We start from the raw sequence: 18122 nt of genomic DNA, 5'->3' as shown, positions 1-18122 counted from the left end.
AAGCGACTTGCAGTTTCTCAAGTCACTCCTGACACGAAAATATACATATATCATCGTCACCATCATGACGATGGTTTCCTTAAAATATATTTTCCTTAAAATATATTTTCCAGCCCAGATTTCAGTTCTAAACGCTAGGTGGCCAGAGTGAGAAATGAGAGCAGTATAAAGAAAATGGATTCAGGCAGAAGGTCTGCAAGAATGTTGTCCATCTGCTTCTGTTCATCTTGCCAAACAGCAGGCTTTGCTCTGAAGGGGAACTTGCTGAGCTCCGGGCTTATTTGTGCTGGAAATAATGAATCGGAAACACCAACAGCAAGATATAATCAGCTTCTATGTGTCATTCCTTGAGGCTTCTTGTTGTTGTGTTCCTTCAAGTCATTTCTGACTTCGGGTGACTCTATCTCGGGGTTTCCTTGACATGACTTCGTCTCCTCTGAAGATAAAAAAGAGTGGCTTGCCAAAAGATTTGAACCATGGTCCCTGGAAGTAATAATCCCACTCTATTCTGTGTTGGTTGGGTCTCATCTAGGAAATGGGAGTTCAGTTCTGTTTACCTCATTTTAAGATAGACATAGAGAAGTTGGAGCAAGTTCAGAGAAGGATAATAAACAGTATGGAGAAAAAAACATATAATGAATGGGTGAAGGAGAAGAGAAAACTGAATATCCCAAAAATCAGGAAGGACCAGGTTTAAAGGTTTCAATTTACAGCACAGTTTTTTTATTGAGAACATATTGCAAGTCGCTTCTGGTGTGAGAGAATTGGCCATCTACAGAGATGTTGCCCAGGGGATGCTTGGATGTGTTACCATGCTTCTGGGAAGCTTCTTTCATGTCCCTACAAGCTAGAGCTGGCAGATGGGAGCTCAACCTATCTCGTGGATTCAAACCGGCAACCTTCAGGTCAGCAACCCAACCTTCAGGTCAGCAGTTCAGCCAGCACAAGGGTTTAACCGCTCCTGTTTTGTTTTATATTTTAACTTGTTTACACTTTGTTTTCTTCTGGGCTTGGCCCCATGTTAGCCGCCCTAAGTCGCTTCAGGGAGATGGTGACAGAATACAAAAATAAAGTATTATTATTACTGTAAATACTCGAGTATAAGCCTAGTTTTTCAGCCCTTTTTTTAAGACTGAAAAAGCCCTCCTCAGCTTATACTCAGGTGAGGGTCCTGGTTGGCTTATATTTGGGTCAGCTTATACTCGAGAATATATGGTACATTTATTATTTTTCTCTATTATTGTTGCTACTATTACATTTATTTTACTCTATTTTTATTATTAATAATACAATTATTATTTCACTCTGATATTATTATTATTATTGCATTTATTATTTTACTCTATTTATTATTACATGTATTATTTTTCTGTATTAGTTATTATTAAAAGGATACGTAAGCACATTTACATTGAAGATGATAATAATGATTTGATCAGAACTGGAAAGTCTAATTTGAACTTCATGTAAATATTCAAAAACATTTAACCTACTGATGCCTCAATTAATGTACAGTAGAGTCTCACTTATCCAAGCTAAATGGGCCGGCAGAAGCTTGGATAAGCAAATATCTTGGATAATAAGGAGGGATTAAGAAAAAACCTATTAAACATCAAATTAGGTTATGATTGTACAAATTAAGCACCAAAACATCATTTGACAGAAAAAGTAGTTCAATACGCAGTAGTGTTGTGTTGTAATTACTGTATTTACGAATTTAGCACCAAAATATCACGATATATTGAAAACATTGACTACAAAAATGGCTTGGATAATCCAGAAGCTTGGATAAGCGAAGCTTGGATAAGTGAGACACTACTGTACTTTTATTGGGATCTATTTTTATTTCTGAAATTTACCACCCTTGGCTTATACTGGAGTCAATGTTTTCCCAGTTTTTTTTGTGGTAAAATTAGGTGCCTCGGCTTATATTCGGGTCGGCTTATACTCGAGTATATACGGTATATGTTCTCCCTCTTTAATAGTTTTTTTCATTGTGACCACACTCCAATGTTGCTTGGTCACATATGTACCAATTTTCATTCTTGAAATGGTAGAGAATCTGAAATACACACATCTTGTACATGCTTTTTATCCAAGATCCCACTGAAGTCAGCGTAATGTATTTATCACTTGAGACGGATAGATTTTTTTTCTTCTCTCTTTCTCTCTCAAGCAATTCCTCGCCGCCTGTTTCTCTTTCTGCATTTCATAACATTCAAGCAACCAAACAATTGCAAAAGCATTTCCTGGAAACACTGCGGCCCTTTTCGACACAGAGCTGAGCCTGCGGAAACCTTTTGTGTTTCCTCCTCTTTGTTCTCCGCATTGCACAATATTGCTATTGTTAGCCCACAGAGAGCTTAACATGGGGCAAAAGGAAGCAGAACTAAGTTCAGAAAAAAAAGATGTGACACTTCTCCAGAATCCTGACTCAAGAGAAACCCACTTTTTTCAATATCGTGTGCAGGGAGTAAATAAATTCATATTATTTCCCAGCATGGAAGAAGGAGGCCAGAGTGGAACCAGTCCCAAAATGCATTGTTGTGTACTTTCAAGTCAAAAAGCAAACCTATCAAGGGCCTTTCTAGGGCTGAGAATATGTGACTCGCCCAGGGATTTTTCTATGATTGAGTGAGGATTTGAATCCTTGTCTCCAGAGTCATAGTCAAGGCTTCTTATACTTCATTGGGACATGGAGCCAAAAGAAAACCCAGAACGCGGTTAAAATAACAATACAGTAGAGTCTCACTTATCCAACACTCGCTTATCCAACGTTCTGGATTATCCAACGCATTTTTGTAGTCAATGTTTTCAATATATCATTATATTTTGGTGCGAAATTCATAAATACAGTAATTACTACGTAGCATTACTGTGTATTGAACTACTTTTTCTGCCAGATTTGTTGTATAACATGATGTTTTGGTGCTTAATTTGTAAAATCATAACCTAATTTGATGTTTAATAGGCTTCTCCTTCATTTCTCCTTATTATCCAACATATTCGCTTATCCAATGTTCTGCCGCCCCTTTTAAGTTGGATAAGTGAGACTCTACTGTAATTATTAATGAAGAATTTGGGTCTGACACAACTCTTGACCCCTTTCTGCTTTACGTTTATCGTTGCCGTAATAAACACCCAAATAAAGCTTATGAAGGACATAAATAGACCCTCCAGCTGGCCATAGAGTTGCACTGGAAGAGATTCCTTAGTTAAAGAGGAATTAGGAGGGTTGAATTAAAAGTAATGCCTCCACCTTCGTTACTTGGGATTGTATGGGAATATTTTAATAAATCAAACGCAGAAATAATCCCTATAATGTGCTCTTTAACTACCACTATTCACTTTTCCACACTATCACCAGACAATTGGATACATTTCTGCCAATGATGAAGAAGTTTTCTGAAGCCGTCACAGAAGAAGTCAACACTCTGTTTCCGCAACCGGCGTCTCGCAGGATCCATTGTGCACAGATCTTCTGATAGCCAAGCAAAGCAGTAATGTGACCCACACATTCTTGTGAAATGCCGATTATATTTGTAATTTCTCTCTGAGTGATACGACAATCATCCTGAATCAATCTGTCAACCCTTTGCTTGTGAAACTTGGTGGTTGCTGTCACAGGACGTCCAACTCTTTGGTTGTCACGCAAGTCAGACGTTCCCACCTCAACATCTTTAAATTTACTCGCCCAATGATGCACAGGACTCATATCAACACAATCACCATAAACATCCTCTGATGAATCTCCTTTGGGATGACACCTTCTGCTGTCAAGAGTTCAATGATTGCACGTTGCTTAAGTCGCATTGACCGACCGTCTGCGCAGGGTTCCATACTTTGCACTTTAACAACACAATTGTTCAATGCTAAGGCTTCCCGCCAAATGGAACTGTAGAGGAGAGTCTACTGAACAAGCCCGTCCCTGCCACATACCAGTACGGCCATTTGTTGAGGACTTATGAAGGTGGAGGCATTACTTTTCATTCAACCCTCATCTAATGCTGTAACTGTGTAGTGTCGAACGGCCGCAAACTGGATGCAGTATCCTTCAAATGAGAAACCTTTTCATTGATCCAGAGTATAATTGATACAGTACAATATAGTAATTTATTACCAGTATTGTACTATGCTAATAATATAATATTGTATGTAAATTTAATTTGTAAGCCGCTCTGAGTTCCCTTCGGGGTGAGAAAGGTGGCATATAAATGTAGCAAATAAATAAATAATATGCAACAGAAAACAGTGGGTTCTTGTTCTTTGGGGGGTTTTAAAAGAGAGGTGAAGTGGCCACTGCTTGGGGCTATTTCAATAATGTATTCATGCACTACTGGTTGGACTAGATTGCAATTCTCTCATTTGCAAAGTCCAGGCCATAGGACATTTTGCACATTGTAGTAAACATACACGACTCCTTTGCTAACAGAGGCCTTGAAGGCATGGAGTCGCAACCAGTGAATGTAATAATTTCTGCTGACGGTCTCTGCATTTGTGATTAATTGAGTGATATATATATTAGACCAGAGGATTACGACTCTGGAGACCAGGATTCAAATTCCATGGATCTTGGGCAAGCCTCCATGAAAGGCAAAGTCAACCCACTTCTAAACAAATCTTGCTAAGAAAACTCCATGATAGGTTCGCATTAGAATTGCCAACAGTGTGAAGGAATACAACTATCCAATGGCAGTGAATGGAGATAATGGAACAAGAATTACCGTATATACTCGAGTATAAGTTGACCCGAATATAAGCTGAAGCACCTAATTTTACCACAAAAAACCTGGGAAAACGTTGACTCCAGTATAAGCCAAGATACCAATAAAATTGCATTAATTGAGGCCTCAGTCGTTTAAATGTTTTTGAATCTTTACATCAAACTGTAATTTAAGATATGACTGTTCAACTCTGATTAAATCATTACTTTTATCTTCTTCAATATAAATGTGCTTAGAATCATAGAATCATAGAATAGTAGAGTTGGAAGAGACCTCATGGGCCATCCAGTCCAACCCCCCGCTAAGAAGCAGGAAGCTTATGTATCCTTTTAATAATAATAGATTGAAATAATAAATGTAATAATAATAATAAATGCAGTAAAATAATAAATGTAATAATAAATAGAGTAAAATAATAAATGCATTAATAATAATAAAAATAGAGTAAAATAAATGTAAAAGTAACAACAATAATAACGTAAAACCCTAATATAGGAACCCCGGTGGTGAAGTGTGTTAAAGCACTGAGCTGGAGACCGAAAGGTCACAGGTTCAAACCCCGGGAGTGGCGTGAGCTGCGGCTGTTAGTTCCAGCTCCTGGCAACCTAGCAGTTTGAAAACATGTCAATGTGAGTAGATCAATAGGTACAGCTCCGGCGGGAAGGTAAGCGTGCTTCATGCAGTCATGCCAGTGGCCACATGACCTTGGAGGTGTCTACGGACAATGGCGGCTCTTCAGCTTAGAAATGGAGATGAGCACCAACCTCCAGAGTCGGGGAAAACCTTTACCTTTACCTTTTACCAAATAATATACAGTAGAGTCTCACTTATCCAACAGTCACTTATCCAATGTTCTGGATTATCCAACACATTTTTGTAGTCAATGTTTTCAATACATCGTGATATTTTGGAGCTAAATTCGTAAATACAGTAATTGCAACATAGCATTACTACGTATTGACCTACTTTTTCTGTCAAATTTGTTGTATAACATGATGTTTTGGTGCTTAATTTGTAAAATCATAACCTAATTTGATGTTTAATAGGCTTTTCCTTAAGGTAAAGGTAAAGGTTTTCCCCTGACGATAAGTCCAGTCGTGACTGACTCTGGGGTTGGTGCTCATCTCCATTTCTAATCCGAAGAGCCGGCGTTGTCCGTAGACACCTCCAAGGTCATGTGGCCGGCATGACTGCATGGAGCGCCCTTACCTTCCCACTGGAGCTGTACCTATTGATCTACTCACATTGGCATGTTTTCGAACTGCTGGGTTGGCAGGAGCTGGGGCTAACAGCGGGCGCTCATTCCGCTCTCGGGATTTGAACCTGGGACCTTTTGGTCCACAAGTTCAGCAGCTCAGTGCTTTAATGCACTGTGCCACCAGGGGCTTTTCCTTGATCCCTCCTTATTATCCAAGATATTCGCTTATCCAAGCTTCCGCCGGCCCGTTTTGCTTGGATAAATGAGACTCTACTGTACTGTATCTAGGTTGGTTCATCAAGTGTTCTGCTATGGCTGAGTTGCAGTTTCTCCAGTTGCTCCTGACACGGAAAAAAACAACAACTTTTATGTGTTTACAGATTTTCCCTTCACAGGTTATTAAGAGGCTAGTTGTGCCTGGCCACGCGTTGCTGTGTTGTTGTCTGGTGGTGTTGGTGAGAAATTGTTGAGGTAGTGGTGGTATTGAATGTCTGTTGAATGGTTGTCTTTATGTTTAGAATGCACACTGAAGTGGATTATATGGCAGTGTGGAGTCAAGATAATCCAGTTCAAAGCAGATAATATAAGATTCTAAATGGGTTATATAGCTGTGTGGGAGGGCCTTGAGTCTACACTGCCATATAATCCAGTGCAAATTAGATAATCTGTGGAAGAGGCCTAAGTGAGGACTAACTGTGCCTGTCCCCTGGGCTGAGGAGGTTGCTAGGAGACCAAGTGGGCACAGCTTAGCCTTCAAACTGGAAGCAGTTGGATAAAAACTATTATTCCTCTCCCTCTAATTAGGACTTTATTTTTCTTTTCTTTTTTGTTGTATCAACCTAGAGCTGTGAATGATGGGGTGTGTTGTCAAATTTCGAGGTTGGGGGGGCTGTAGTTTTGTTGTTTTGTCCGCTGCCCTGATGCCATCACTCTTTTATATATATAGACTAGCTGTACCCGGCCACGCGTTGCTGTGGCAAAGTCTGGTGGTATGGGAAATAAAGTATTGAGGAATTGGTGGTAGTTAAGGTCAAGGGTAAAGGTTTTCCCATGACATTAAGTCCAGTCGTGTCTGACTCTGGGGGTTGGTGCTCATCTCCATTTCTAAGCCGAAGAGCCGGCGTTGTCCATAGAAACCTTCAAGGTCATGTGGCCGGCATGACTGCATGGAGCACCGTTACCTTCTTGCCGGAGCAGTACCTATTCATCTACTCCCATTTGCATGTTTTCGAACTTCTGGGTTGGCAGAAGCTGGGGCTTTAGATAATCTGTGGAAGTGGCCTAAGTGAAGCCTAACTCTGCCTGTCCCCTGGGCTGAGTCGGTTGCTAGGAGACCAAGTGGGCAGAGCTTAGCCTTGTAACTGGAAGCAATTGGATAAAAACAATTATTCCTCTCCCTCTAATTAGGACTTTATTTTTCTTTTCTTTTTTGTTGTATCAACCTAGAGCCGTGGATAATAATAATAATAATAATTTTATTCTTATATCCCGCCCCATCTCCCCGGAGGGACTCGGGGCGGCTTACATGGGGCCATGCCCAGACACGACAGCACAAATCAGATAAAACATCAAACCGAGCAGTAAAACTTCAACATGATTAAAAACAGTCATAAAAGTCAATATACACAATAATATTAAAATCCCGATTTGGGTCAAAAGATCCAGGCCAAGGTGCAAAGCAATATCAAGTTATCAGGGAGGGATAATTATACAGCAGGTGTAATACTTAAAGTGCTGAATGAATCCTAAAAACAATCCAGAGGGTCTACTGCTTAATAGGTAAATAACATGATCCCACAAGGATCAGTCAACGATGATGGGGTGTGTTGTCAAATTTCGAGGTTGGGGGGCCTGTAGTTTTGTTGTTTTGTCCGCTGCCCTGATGCCATCACTCTTCTATATATATAAAAGAGTGATGGCATCACGGCAGCGGACAAAACAACAAAAGTAAACACCCCACAACCTCGAAAATTGACATCACAACTCCTCATCCATGCCTCTAGGTTGATACAACAAAAAGAAAAGAAAAATAAAGTCCTAATTAGAGGGAGAAGAATAATTGTTTTTATCCAATTGCTGCCAGTTAGAAGGCTAAGCTCTGCTTACTTGGTCTCCTAGCAACCCACTCAGCCCAGGGGACCCTTTACCCTAACTACCACCAATTCCTCAATAATTTATTTCCCATACCACCATACTTCGCCACAGCAATGCGTGGCTGGGCACAGCTAGTTTATATATATAGAAGATAGAAGATAGGTCAGAAAATAGCCCTTGAGTTCCATTTTCTTGTGTCTGGTGTCTCTATTTCGTGGTGGGAGTTCAAGCCAAGCTTGGAGAGGAAGGAGGGAGGAGAGGAGAAGGCGGAGAAAGAAGGAGGAGGAGAAGGAGGAGAAGGAGGAGTGCCTTTGGCCCGGGCTGGTCCCCTCCTTCGCCAGGAAGCGCTTCTTGCATCAGTGCGCCCGGGCTGCCTCGCCAGCGCCTTCCTCCGCCTCCAAAAGAGAGAGAGAGAGAGAGAGAGAGAGAGATCGGGAGCTGCGCCCTTGGAGAAGCAGGAGGAGAGGAAGGAGAAGAGCATGGGCTCCGTGGCTGGATGATCGCGCCTGGGCTCTGCAGCCCGACCCACGCCCTGGCCATGGCTGCTGCCGCGGCGGCCACCTCCAGGGCGGACCTCTACAGCCAAGTCACCCCGCGGAGGACCAGGCAGCTCCGGCCGGGCACCATCAAGCACGGCTCCGCGCTGGACATCCTCCTCTCCATGGGCTTCCCCAAAACACGAGCGTAAGTGGGGCTCCGGGGGACCTGCTTCTTCTCTCCCCGTCCCTGGCTTCCTTCGCCCACAGAGCCCAGAGCGGCCCGTTGCTGCCTCCCTTGTGTGTGTTTGTGCCAGAGATGCTGCGTTGCGATGGCGGAAAGAGAGAGAGAGAGAGAGAGAGAGAGAGAGGCAGCTCTGGATGGAGGAATGTCACCATCCGCTTCGGGTGACGTCTTCCCTGCATCTGGGGCTCTTCTGGGATGGGTTTGGGGTCCAGGAAGTCCAAAGGAAGCGAGGGTTGGCTTGTTGTATGTTTTCCAGGCTGTATGGCCATGTTCCAGGAGCATTCTCTCCTGACGTTTCGCCCACATCTATGGCAGGCATCCTCAGAGGTTGTGAGGCATGGAGAAACTAGGCAAGGAAGGTTACTATAGGGTTGTTGCTTGTATTCCGGGCTGTATGGCCATGTTCCAGGAGCATTCTCTCCTGACGTTTCGCCCACATCTATGGCAGGCATCCTCAGAGGTTGTGAGGCATGGAGAAACTAGGCAAGGAAGGTTACTATAGGGTTGTTGCATGTATTCCGGGCTGTATGGCTATGTTCCAGGAGCATTCTCTCCTGACGTTTCGCCCACATCTATGGCAGGCATCCTCAGAGGTTGTGAGGCATGGAGAAACTAGGCAAGGAAGGTTACTATAGGGTTGTTGCTTGTATTCCGGGCTGTATGGCCATGTTCCAGGAGCATTCTCTCCTGACGTTTCGCCCACATCTATGGCAGGCATCCTCAGAGGTTGTGAGGCATGGAGAAACTAGGCAAGGAAGGTTACTATAGGGTTGTTGTATGCATTCCGAGCTGTATGGCCATGTTCCAGGAGCATTCTCTCCTGACGTTTCGCCCACATCTATGGCAGGCATCCTTAGAGGTTGTGAGGCATGGAGAAACTAGGCAAGGAAGGTTACTATAGGGTTGTTGTATGCTTTCCGGGCTGTATGGCCATGTTCCAGGAGCATTCTCTCCTGACGTTTCGCCACATCTATGGCAGGCATTCTCAGAGGTTGTGAGGCATGGAGAAACTAGGCAAGGAAGGTTACTATAGGGTTGTTGCTTGTATTCCGGGCTGTATGGCCATGTTCCAGGAGCATTCTCTCCTGACGTTTCGCCCACATCTATGGCAGGCATCCTCAGAGGTTGTGAGGCATGGAGAAACTAGGCAAGGAAGGTTACTATAGGGTTGTTGTATGCATTCCGAGCTGTATGGCCATGTTCCAGGAGCATTCTCTCCTGACGTTTCGCCCACATCTATGGCAGGCATCCTCAGAGGTTGTGAGGCATGGAGAAACTAGGCAAGGAAGGTTACTATAGGGTTGTTGCTTGTATTCCGGGCTGTATGGCCATGTTCCAGGAGCATTCTCTCCTGACGTTTCGCCCACATCTATGGCAGGCATCCTTAGAGGTTGTGAGGCATGGAGAAACTAGGCAAGGAAGGTTACTATAGGGTTGTTGCTTGTATTCCGGGCTGTATGGCCATGTTCCAGGAGCATTCTCTCCTGACGTTTCGCCCACATCTATGGCAGGCATCCTTAGAGGTTGTGAGGCATGGAGAAACTAGGCAAGGAAGGTTACTATAGGGTTGTTGCTTGTATTCCGGGCTGTATGGCCATGTTCCAGGAGCATTCTCTCCTGACGTTTCGCCCACATCTATGGCAGGCATCCTCAGAGGTTGTGAGGCATGGAGAAACTAGGCAAGGAAGGTTACTATAGGGTTGTTGTATGCATTCCGGGCTGTATGGCCATGTTCCAGGAGCATTCTCTCCTGACGTTTCGCCCACATCTATGGCAGGCATCCTTAGAGGTTGTGAGGCATGGAGAAACTAGGCAAGGAAGGTTACTATAGGGTTGTTGCTTGTATTCCGGGCTGTATGGCCATGTTCCAGGAGCATTCTCTCCTGACGTTTCGCCCACATCTATGGCAGGCATCCTTAGAGGTTGTGAGGCATGGAGAAACTAGGCAAGGAAGGTTACTATAGGGTTGTTGCTTGTATTCCGGGCTGTATGGCCATGTTCCAGGAGCATTCTCTCCTGACGTTTCGCCCACATCTATGGCAGGCATCCTCAGAGGTTGTGAGGCATGGAGAAACTAGGCAAGGAAGGTTACTATAGGGTTGTTGTATGCATTCCGGGCTGTATGGCCATGTTCCAGGAGCATTCTCTCCTGACGTTTCGCCCACATCTATGGCAGGCATCCTTAGAGGTTGTGAGGCATGGAGAAACTAGGCAAGGAAGGTTACTATAGGGTTGTTGCTTGTATTCCGGGCTGTATGGCCATGTTCCAGGAGCATTCTCTCCTGACGTTTCGCCCACATCTATGGCAGGCATCCTTAGAGGTTGTGAGGCATGGAGAAACTAGGCAAGGAAGGTTACTATAGGGTTGTTGCTTGTATTCCGGGCTGTATGGCCATGTTCCAGGAGCATTCTCTCCTGACGTTTCGCCCACATCTATGGCAGGCATCCTCAGAGGTTGTGAGGCATGGAGAAACTAGGCAAGGAAGGTTACTATAGGGTTGTTGCTTGTATTCCGGGCTGTATGGCCATGTTCCAGGAGCATTCTCTCCTGACGTTTCGCCCACATCTATGGCAGGCATTCTCAGAGGTTGTGAGGCATGGAGAAACTAGGCAAGGAAGGTTACTATAGGGTTGTTGCTTGTATTCCGGGCTGTATGGCCATGTTCCAGGAGCATTCTCTCCTGACGTTTCGCCCACATCTATGGCAGGCATCCTCAGAGGTTGTGAGGCATGGAGAAACTAGGCAAGGAAGGTTACTATAGGGTTGTTGCTTGTATTCCGGGCTGTATGGCCATGTTCCAGGAGCATTCTCTCCTGACGTTTCGCCCACATCTATGGCAGGCATCCTTAGAGGTTGTGAGGCATGGAGAAACTAGGCAAGGAAGGTTACTATAGGGTTGTTGCTTGTATTCCGGGCTGTATGGCCATGTTCCAGGAGCATTCTCTCCTGACGTTTCGCCCACATCTATGGCAGGCATTCTCAGAGGTTGTGAGGCATGGAGAAACTAGGCAAGGAAGGTTACTATAGGGTTGTTGCTTGTATTCCGGGCTGTATGGCCATGTTCCAGGAGCATTCTCTCCTGACGTTTCGCCCACATCTATGGCAGGCATCCTCAGAGGTTCTGAGGCATGGAGAAACTAGGCAAGGAAGGTTACTATAGGGTTGTTGCATGTATTCCGGGCTGTATGGCCATGTTCCAGGAGCATTCTCTCCTGACGTTTCGCCCACATCTATGGCAGGCATCCTCAGAGGTTCTGAGGCATGGAGAAACTAGGCAAGGAAGGTTACTATAGGGTTGTTGCATGTATTCCGGGCTGTATGGCCATGTTCCAGGAGCATTCTCTCCTGACGTTTCGCCCACATCTATGGCAGGCATCCTCAGAGGTTCTGAGGCATGGAGAAACTAGGCAAGGAAGACGAACCTTTCCAATGCTAATTAAGGTGATTAACTGCAACATTCACGCTGGCTTCCAACTGACAAAGAACTCTTCTCACACCCTGGACTCTCCACAGATATATATTAACCTTGTGTTGTCGAAGGCTTTCATGGCCAGGATCACAGGGTTGTTGTATGTATTCCAGGCTTTATGGCCATGTTCTAGAAGTATTCTCTCCTGACGTTTCGCCCACATCTATGGCAGGCATCCTCAGAGGTTGTAAGGCATAGAGAAACTAGGCAAGGAAGGTTACTATAGGGTTGTTGCTTGTATTCCGGGCTGTATGGCCATGTTCCAGGAGCATTCTCTCCTGACGTTTCGCCTACATCTATGGCAGGCATCCTCAGAGGTTGTGAGGCATGGAGAAACTAGGCAATCTTTCCAATGCTAATTGGAGCCTCCAGTGGCCTAGGGGATAAAATCCTTGTGACTTGAAGGTTGGGTTGCTGACCTGAAGGCTGCCAGGTTCAAATCCCACCCGGGGAGAGCGTGGATGAGCTCCCTCTATCAGCTCCAGCTCCATGTGGAGACATGAGAGAAGCCTCTCACAAGGATGGTAAAAACATTAAAACATCTGGGTGTCCCCTGGTCAACATCCTTGCAGACAGCCAATTCTCTCACTCCAGAAGACACTGGTTGCTCCTGACACGAAAAAAAAATCCTCAGAGGTTGTGAGGCATGGAGAAACTAGGCAAGGAAGACGAACCTTTCCAATGCTAATTAAGGTGATTAACTGCAACATTCACACTGACTTCCAACTGACAAAGAATTCTTCTCACACCCTGGACTCTCCACAGCTATATATAAACCTTCCTTGCTTAGTTTCTCCAGATACCTCACAACCTCTGAGGATGCCTGCCATAGATGTGGACGAAACGTCAGGAGAAAATACTTCTGGAACATGGCCATACAGCACGGAATACATACAACAACCCTGTGATCCCGGCCATGAAAGTCTTCCACAACACATTGAAGCGAGGGTTGTTGCTCTTCCAATTCTGGAAGAGGCCACAAGGGCCATCTAGAGTTGGAAGAGGCCACAAGGGCCATCCATTCTGGAAGTGGCCACAAGGGCTCTAGAGTTGGAGGAGGCCACAAGAGCCATCAGGTCCATGCAAGACATGGAGCAGGAAGACTTTGTTGCTGGGATCTTTAATAGAGGGTAGTTTTCAGGATGAGGAGCTCATGGCAGAGAAGAAGACACACTCTTGGCATCTTCTGTGGTCCAGTTTCCTGTGACTTTTTTTGTAGGGGTGTGCAACTTTGTTCTATTTTTGTTCTGTTTTCGTTTCAAATTTTCTCTGCCCTCCGTTCTGTTTTTGGGAAGATTCTGGGAGAGCTGTTCAGATTAGTAATTCGCAACCCTAAATTCCATTTCCATTTCGCTTAGAATCTGCCCAGCAGAACAAAAACAGAACGGATTCTGTGCTGTTTTGCACACCTCAACTATTTCGCTCCCTGGCTAACTGCTGCCAGTCCCATCAAGTTCAAAAAATAGAGGCAGTGAGCACAAAGGAAGATGGAAAACTACTTGATGTCAAGTCCGAATCCGAACTGCATGTAGTATGGCCCACACTGATTGGCAACCGTTTTCATAGGACTGAGTGCCAATATTGTTCCAACTTTACAGTTGAGCCGCATGGGATCTTTGCCATGCAAAACATGTGCTCCGTCAACAGCTCCCTCCAAACAGAGCCCCAGACCATGGGTGTGGCATGTGTGTACACGCCTTTGCATCACCTATGTAGTTATGGCAACCCCATGAATTTTCATAGAGTTTTCTTAAGCAAGGAATACTGAGAGATAGCTTAGTCATTGCTTTTCTCTAAAATGTAGTATTCATTGGCTGTCTCCCATCCAAGTACTAACTGTGTCTTCCCAACAGTGCCAATGGTATTGCTAAGGAGCGCAATGGGTTAAACTCTTTTGCCGGCAGGGCTGCTGACCTGAAGGTTGGGTTGCTGACCCTAAGGTTGCTGGTTTGATTCTGTGAGATGGGGTGAGCTCCCGTCTGTCAGCTCTAGCTTGTGGGGACATGAGCAAAGCCTCCCAGCAGGATGATAACACATCTGAGCATCTCCTGGGCAACATCTCTGTATACAGCCAATTCTCTCACACCGAAAGCGACTTGCAGTATGTTCTCAATCACTTCTGATGCAATAAAAATACTATCTATATATATAAATATATACAGTAGAGTCTCACTTATCCAAGCCTTGCTTATCCAAGCCTCTGGATAATCCAAGCCATTTTTGTAGTCAATGTTTTCAATAAATCATGATATTTTGGTGCTAAATTCGTAAATACAGTAATTACAACATAACATTACTGCATATTGAACTACCTTTTCTGTCAAATTTGTTGTATAACATGATGTTTTGGTGCTTAATTTGTAAAATCATAACCTAATTTGATGTTTAATTGGCTTTTCCTTAATCCCTCCTTATTATCCAAGATATTCGCTTATCCAAGCTTCTGCCGGCCCGTTTAGCTTGGATAAGCGAGACTCTACTGTACTGTGCATAATTAGGACTGAGTTAATAACAAAACCACCGGACCAAACACCCCAAATTTGGCCACAACACACCAACACATCCAAGGTATGTCCTTCACTCAAAAAACACAGTTTACCAGGCAGTTCAACTATTACAGCAACTTTTAAGTACAGTTCATCAAGCAGGTAGTTAGTCATTGCAGGCCTTAATATTTTTGAATGGTGTCTCCAAAATTTAGCTATCATTCCTTCCTTCCTTCCATTCAATTCATTCATACCCGCACAGAATATACTTCATGACCTTATATATTTCATGACAAATAACATAGATTAAATACCACCACTTCCTCATTACTTTTTTTCAAAACCAATAGACTATACCACAGCAATGCGTGGCCGGGCACAGCTACCCTGTTTCTCTGAAAATAAGACATCCTCAGAAAATAAGACCTAGTAGAGATTTTGCTGAATTGCTAAATATAAGACCTTCCCTGAAAGTAAGACCTAGCAAAGTTTTTGTTTGGAAGCATGCCCGCCGAACAGAACACCAGAGCATGCAGGATTGGTAAATGTATGGACCATAGATTGTTGTACATGGAAATAATGGTACAGTAGAGTCTCACTTATCCAACTCTCGCTTATCCAACGTTCTGGATTATCCAATGCATTTTTGTAGTCAATGTTTTCAATATATCGTGATATTTTGGTGCTAAATTCGTAAATACAGTAATTACTACACAGCATTACTGTGTATTGAACTACTTTTTCTGTCAAATTTGTTGTATAACATGATGTTTTGGTGCTTAATTTGTAAAATCATAACATAATTTATAGGCTTTTCCTTAAACTCTCCTTATTATCCAACATATTTGCTTATCCAACGTTCTGCCGGCCTGTTTATGTTGGATAACTGAGACTCTACTGTAGTAACAAGAAATTCTTGTTAGAATTCACAGTTTGGCTGGTTATGCTGGTTTGTAATGACAATTACTGTACAGTATATAATAAATATTCATTTTTGAGTTCAACAATAAATGTGAATTCTTCTTCATGAAAAAATAAGACATCCCCTGAAAATAAGACCTAGCACATATTTGGGAGCAAAAATTAATATAAGACACTGTCTTATTTTCGCGGAAACAGGGTAGTTGCTTATATTTTTATTATTATGTTTATTTATGCCCCACTTTTTCTCCCCAGAAGGAGACACGAAACAAATCCTAAAAATTGGCTGCACTCCAGTGTCTCTATATCCTAACACCAAAATATGCCAACCTCTAAACTGTTTGCTTCATTTACCTGGATATAAAGAAAAGCTTTTCGTATTTATTTTCTGTGATGCAAGCTTCTGCCAAGGACACAGGGGTGCAGGGTTATTATTATTTTTTTTAATAAAGAGTAACCTCGGCTGACTTGAGTTTCTATGTTTGGCATCTGAACTGTCGGATAAAAATATGATTCCATGGATGTCCTCTGCTTCTATCATGTTTGGCAACACAGAGGGGAATTGGTCAGGCTTGGCATTTCCTTTCTATAGACCATATGTCATTACTATGTGCCCAATGGGACTCTGTGTTTGTATGATCAAGCCGCCTGTTGACTTATGATGTCCTGAGGCATTGCGTAGGGTCTTCTTCGGCAAGGAAGCCTCAGAGGTAGTTTTCCTCGTTCCTTCACTGGTGAAATAGCCTCAGGATGAAGACTGCCAACAAATACCAGATGCTGCAGGGTATATTTCAGAGGAAGGAACTTGCAAAACCACTTCTGAGCATTCCTGGCTTAAGAAAACCCTAAAAGTTTATGGGGTCACAGACAACTCAAAAGCACACCCATCTGGTATTCATTGGGAGGAGGGAGGTCTCCCATCCAAACATTAACCAGGACTAGATCTGATGCCTTTAGGGCAGGGGTCCCCAAACTAAGGCCCGGGGGCCAGATGCGGCCCACCGAAGCCATTTATCCGGCCCCCATGGCACAAGGGCAGAAGGGGGTTTGACTAAATGACCCAAGGGTTCTCTTCTTCTCTTACAAACATTATTATTATTATTATTATTATTATTATTATTATTATTATTATTATTATTATTATTAACATTAAGGCTGGGTGACCATTTGTCAGGGGTGCTTTGCTTGTGCTTTTGGTCCGCAGAGGCAGAAGGGGGTTGGACAAAATGGCCCAAGGGGTCTCTTCCAACCCTCTTTATTATTATTATTATTATTATTATTATTATTATTATTATTATTATTATTATTATTATTAGCATTGAGGCTGGGTGGCCATCTGTCAGGGGTGCTTTGCTTGTGCTTTCGGTGCACAAAGGCAGAAGGGGATTGGACTCAATGGCCCAAAGGGTCTCTTCCAACTCTCTTTTTTATTATTATTGCTGTTATTATTATTATTATTATTCATTATTATTATTATTGCTCCGTGGTCAACTATAGTCCGGCCCTCTAATGGTCCGAAGGATTGTGAACTGGCCCCCTGTTTAAAAAGTTTGGGGACCCCTGCTTTAGGGTATATTTTTGACTGAATTGCTAAATTTGAGAGTTACACTCTGAACTGTTTTTTTAATGGGGTTCATTACATCAGGGGGGAAAAGTCCTGGATGTTTTGGGCCTATTGAAGTGGCTGTAATTTGACATTTTTGGGCAATTTGGGTATTTGTTTCATAGGGATCTCAATCACCAAAGAAGAGACGAGTTTCCCGTCCATCAGGGAGCTCAAGCAGGATCAAGCAGAGGCATAATAATTTTGTCTAATCCAAGCGCCTGTGCTTTTCTTAAGCAATCTCTCTCTGTGCCGGACATCATGCCGAGGATCTGGGATTACTTTATTCGAGAAGAAATTACAGAGGGAAGAAGTTGCTGGGGGAGGGAATGGAGATTCGCTGGGCTTTGCTTTTTGTAGGTCTTCCATCTGTTGTAAGGATGGGAGGCAGTGGATATAACTACTGTTTTAAACTACTGTTTTTATGTAAAGTTATGTTGTTCTGCTGGGCTTGTCCCTGTTGTAGGCCAACCTAAGTCCCTTTGGGAAGATGGTGGCGGGATACAAGAATAAAGTTGTTGTTGTTATTATTATATTTTATGACACAGCAAACAAGATAGATATGCTGGATTTCGTATCACAAAATCACAAGTCGAACACTTCCCAAGTGTCTAGGACTGTGTGATGTATTTTCGGATGATGCGTGCAGATCCCAGTAGGGTGGCCTTTTGCAGTTGACAGATCGTAATTTTGTCAAGGTCTATTGTTTCCAAATGCCGGCTGAGATCTTTTGGCACGGCACCCAGTGTGCCCATCACCACCGGGACCACCTGCACTGGTTTGTGCCAGAGTCTTTGCAGTTCAATCTTGAGGTCCTGATAGCGGCTGAGTTTTTCCTGTTGTTTTTCATCAATGCGACTGTCACCTGGGATGGCGACATCAATGATCCAAACCTTTTTCTTT

The 18122-nt window shown here is 43.5% G+C and overlaps 1 protein-coding gene across 1 annotated transcript in view; it reads left to right on the top strand.

The window, feature by feature from the left end:
• The first annotated feature begins 8317 nt into the window (after positions 1 to 8317).
• The window catches only part of ubash3b (ubiquitin associated and SH3 domain containing B), a 105428-nt gene continuing 95623 nt past the window's right edge, over positions 8318 to 18122 (top strand). Inside the window, exon 1 of the mRNA XM_062961383.1 lies at positions 8318 to 8700. Within this exon, the coding sequence (XP_062817453.1) occupies positions 8513 to 8700 (188 nt within the window). The 5' untranslated portion in view covers positions 8318 to 8512. The remainder of the gene's footprint in view (positions 8701 to 18122) is intronic.

This window comes from Anolis carolinensis, unplaced genomic scaffold (genome assembly GCF_035594765.1).
Source record: "Anolis carolinensis isolate JA03-04 unplaced genomic scaffold, rAnoCar3.1.pri scaffold_8, whole genome shotgun sequence".
In the NCBI taxonomy this organism is placed as follows: Eukaryota; Metazoa; Chordata; class Lepidosauria; order Squamata; family Dactyloidae; genus Anolis; species Anolis carolinensis.
The sequence above is the reverse complement of the archived record's forward strand: the minus strand, read 5'-3'. Positions and strand labels throughout refer to the sequence as shown.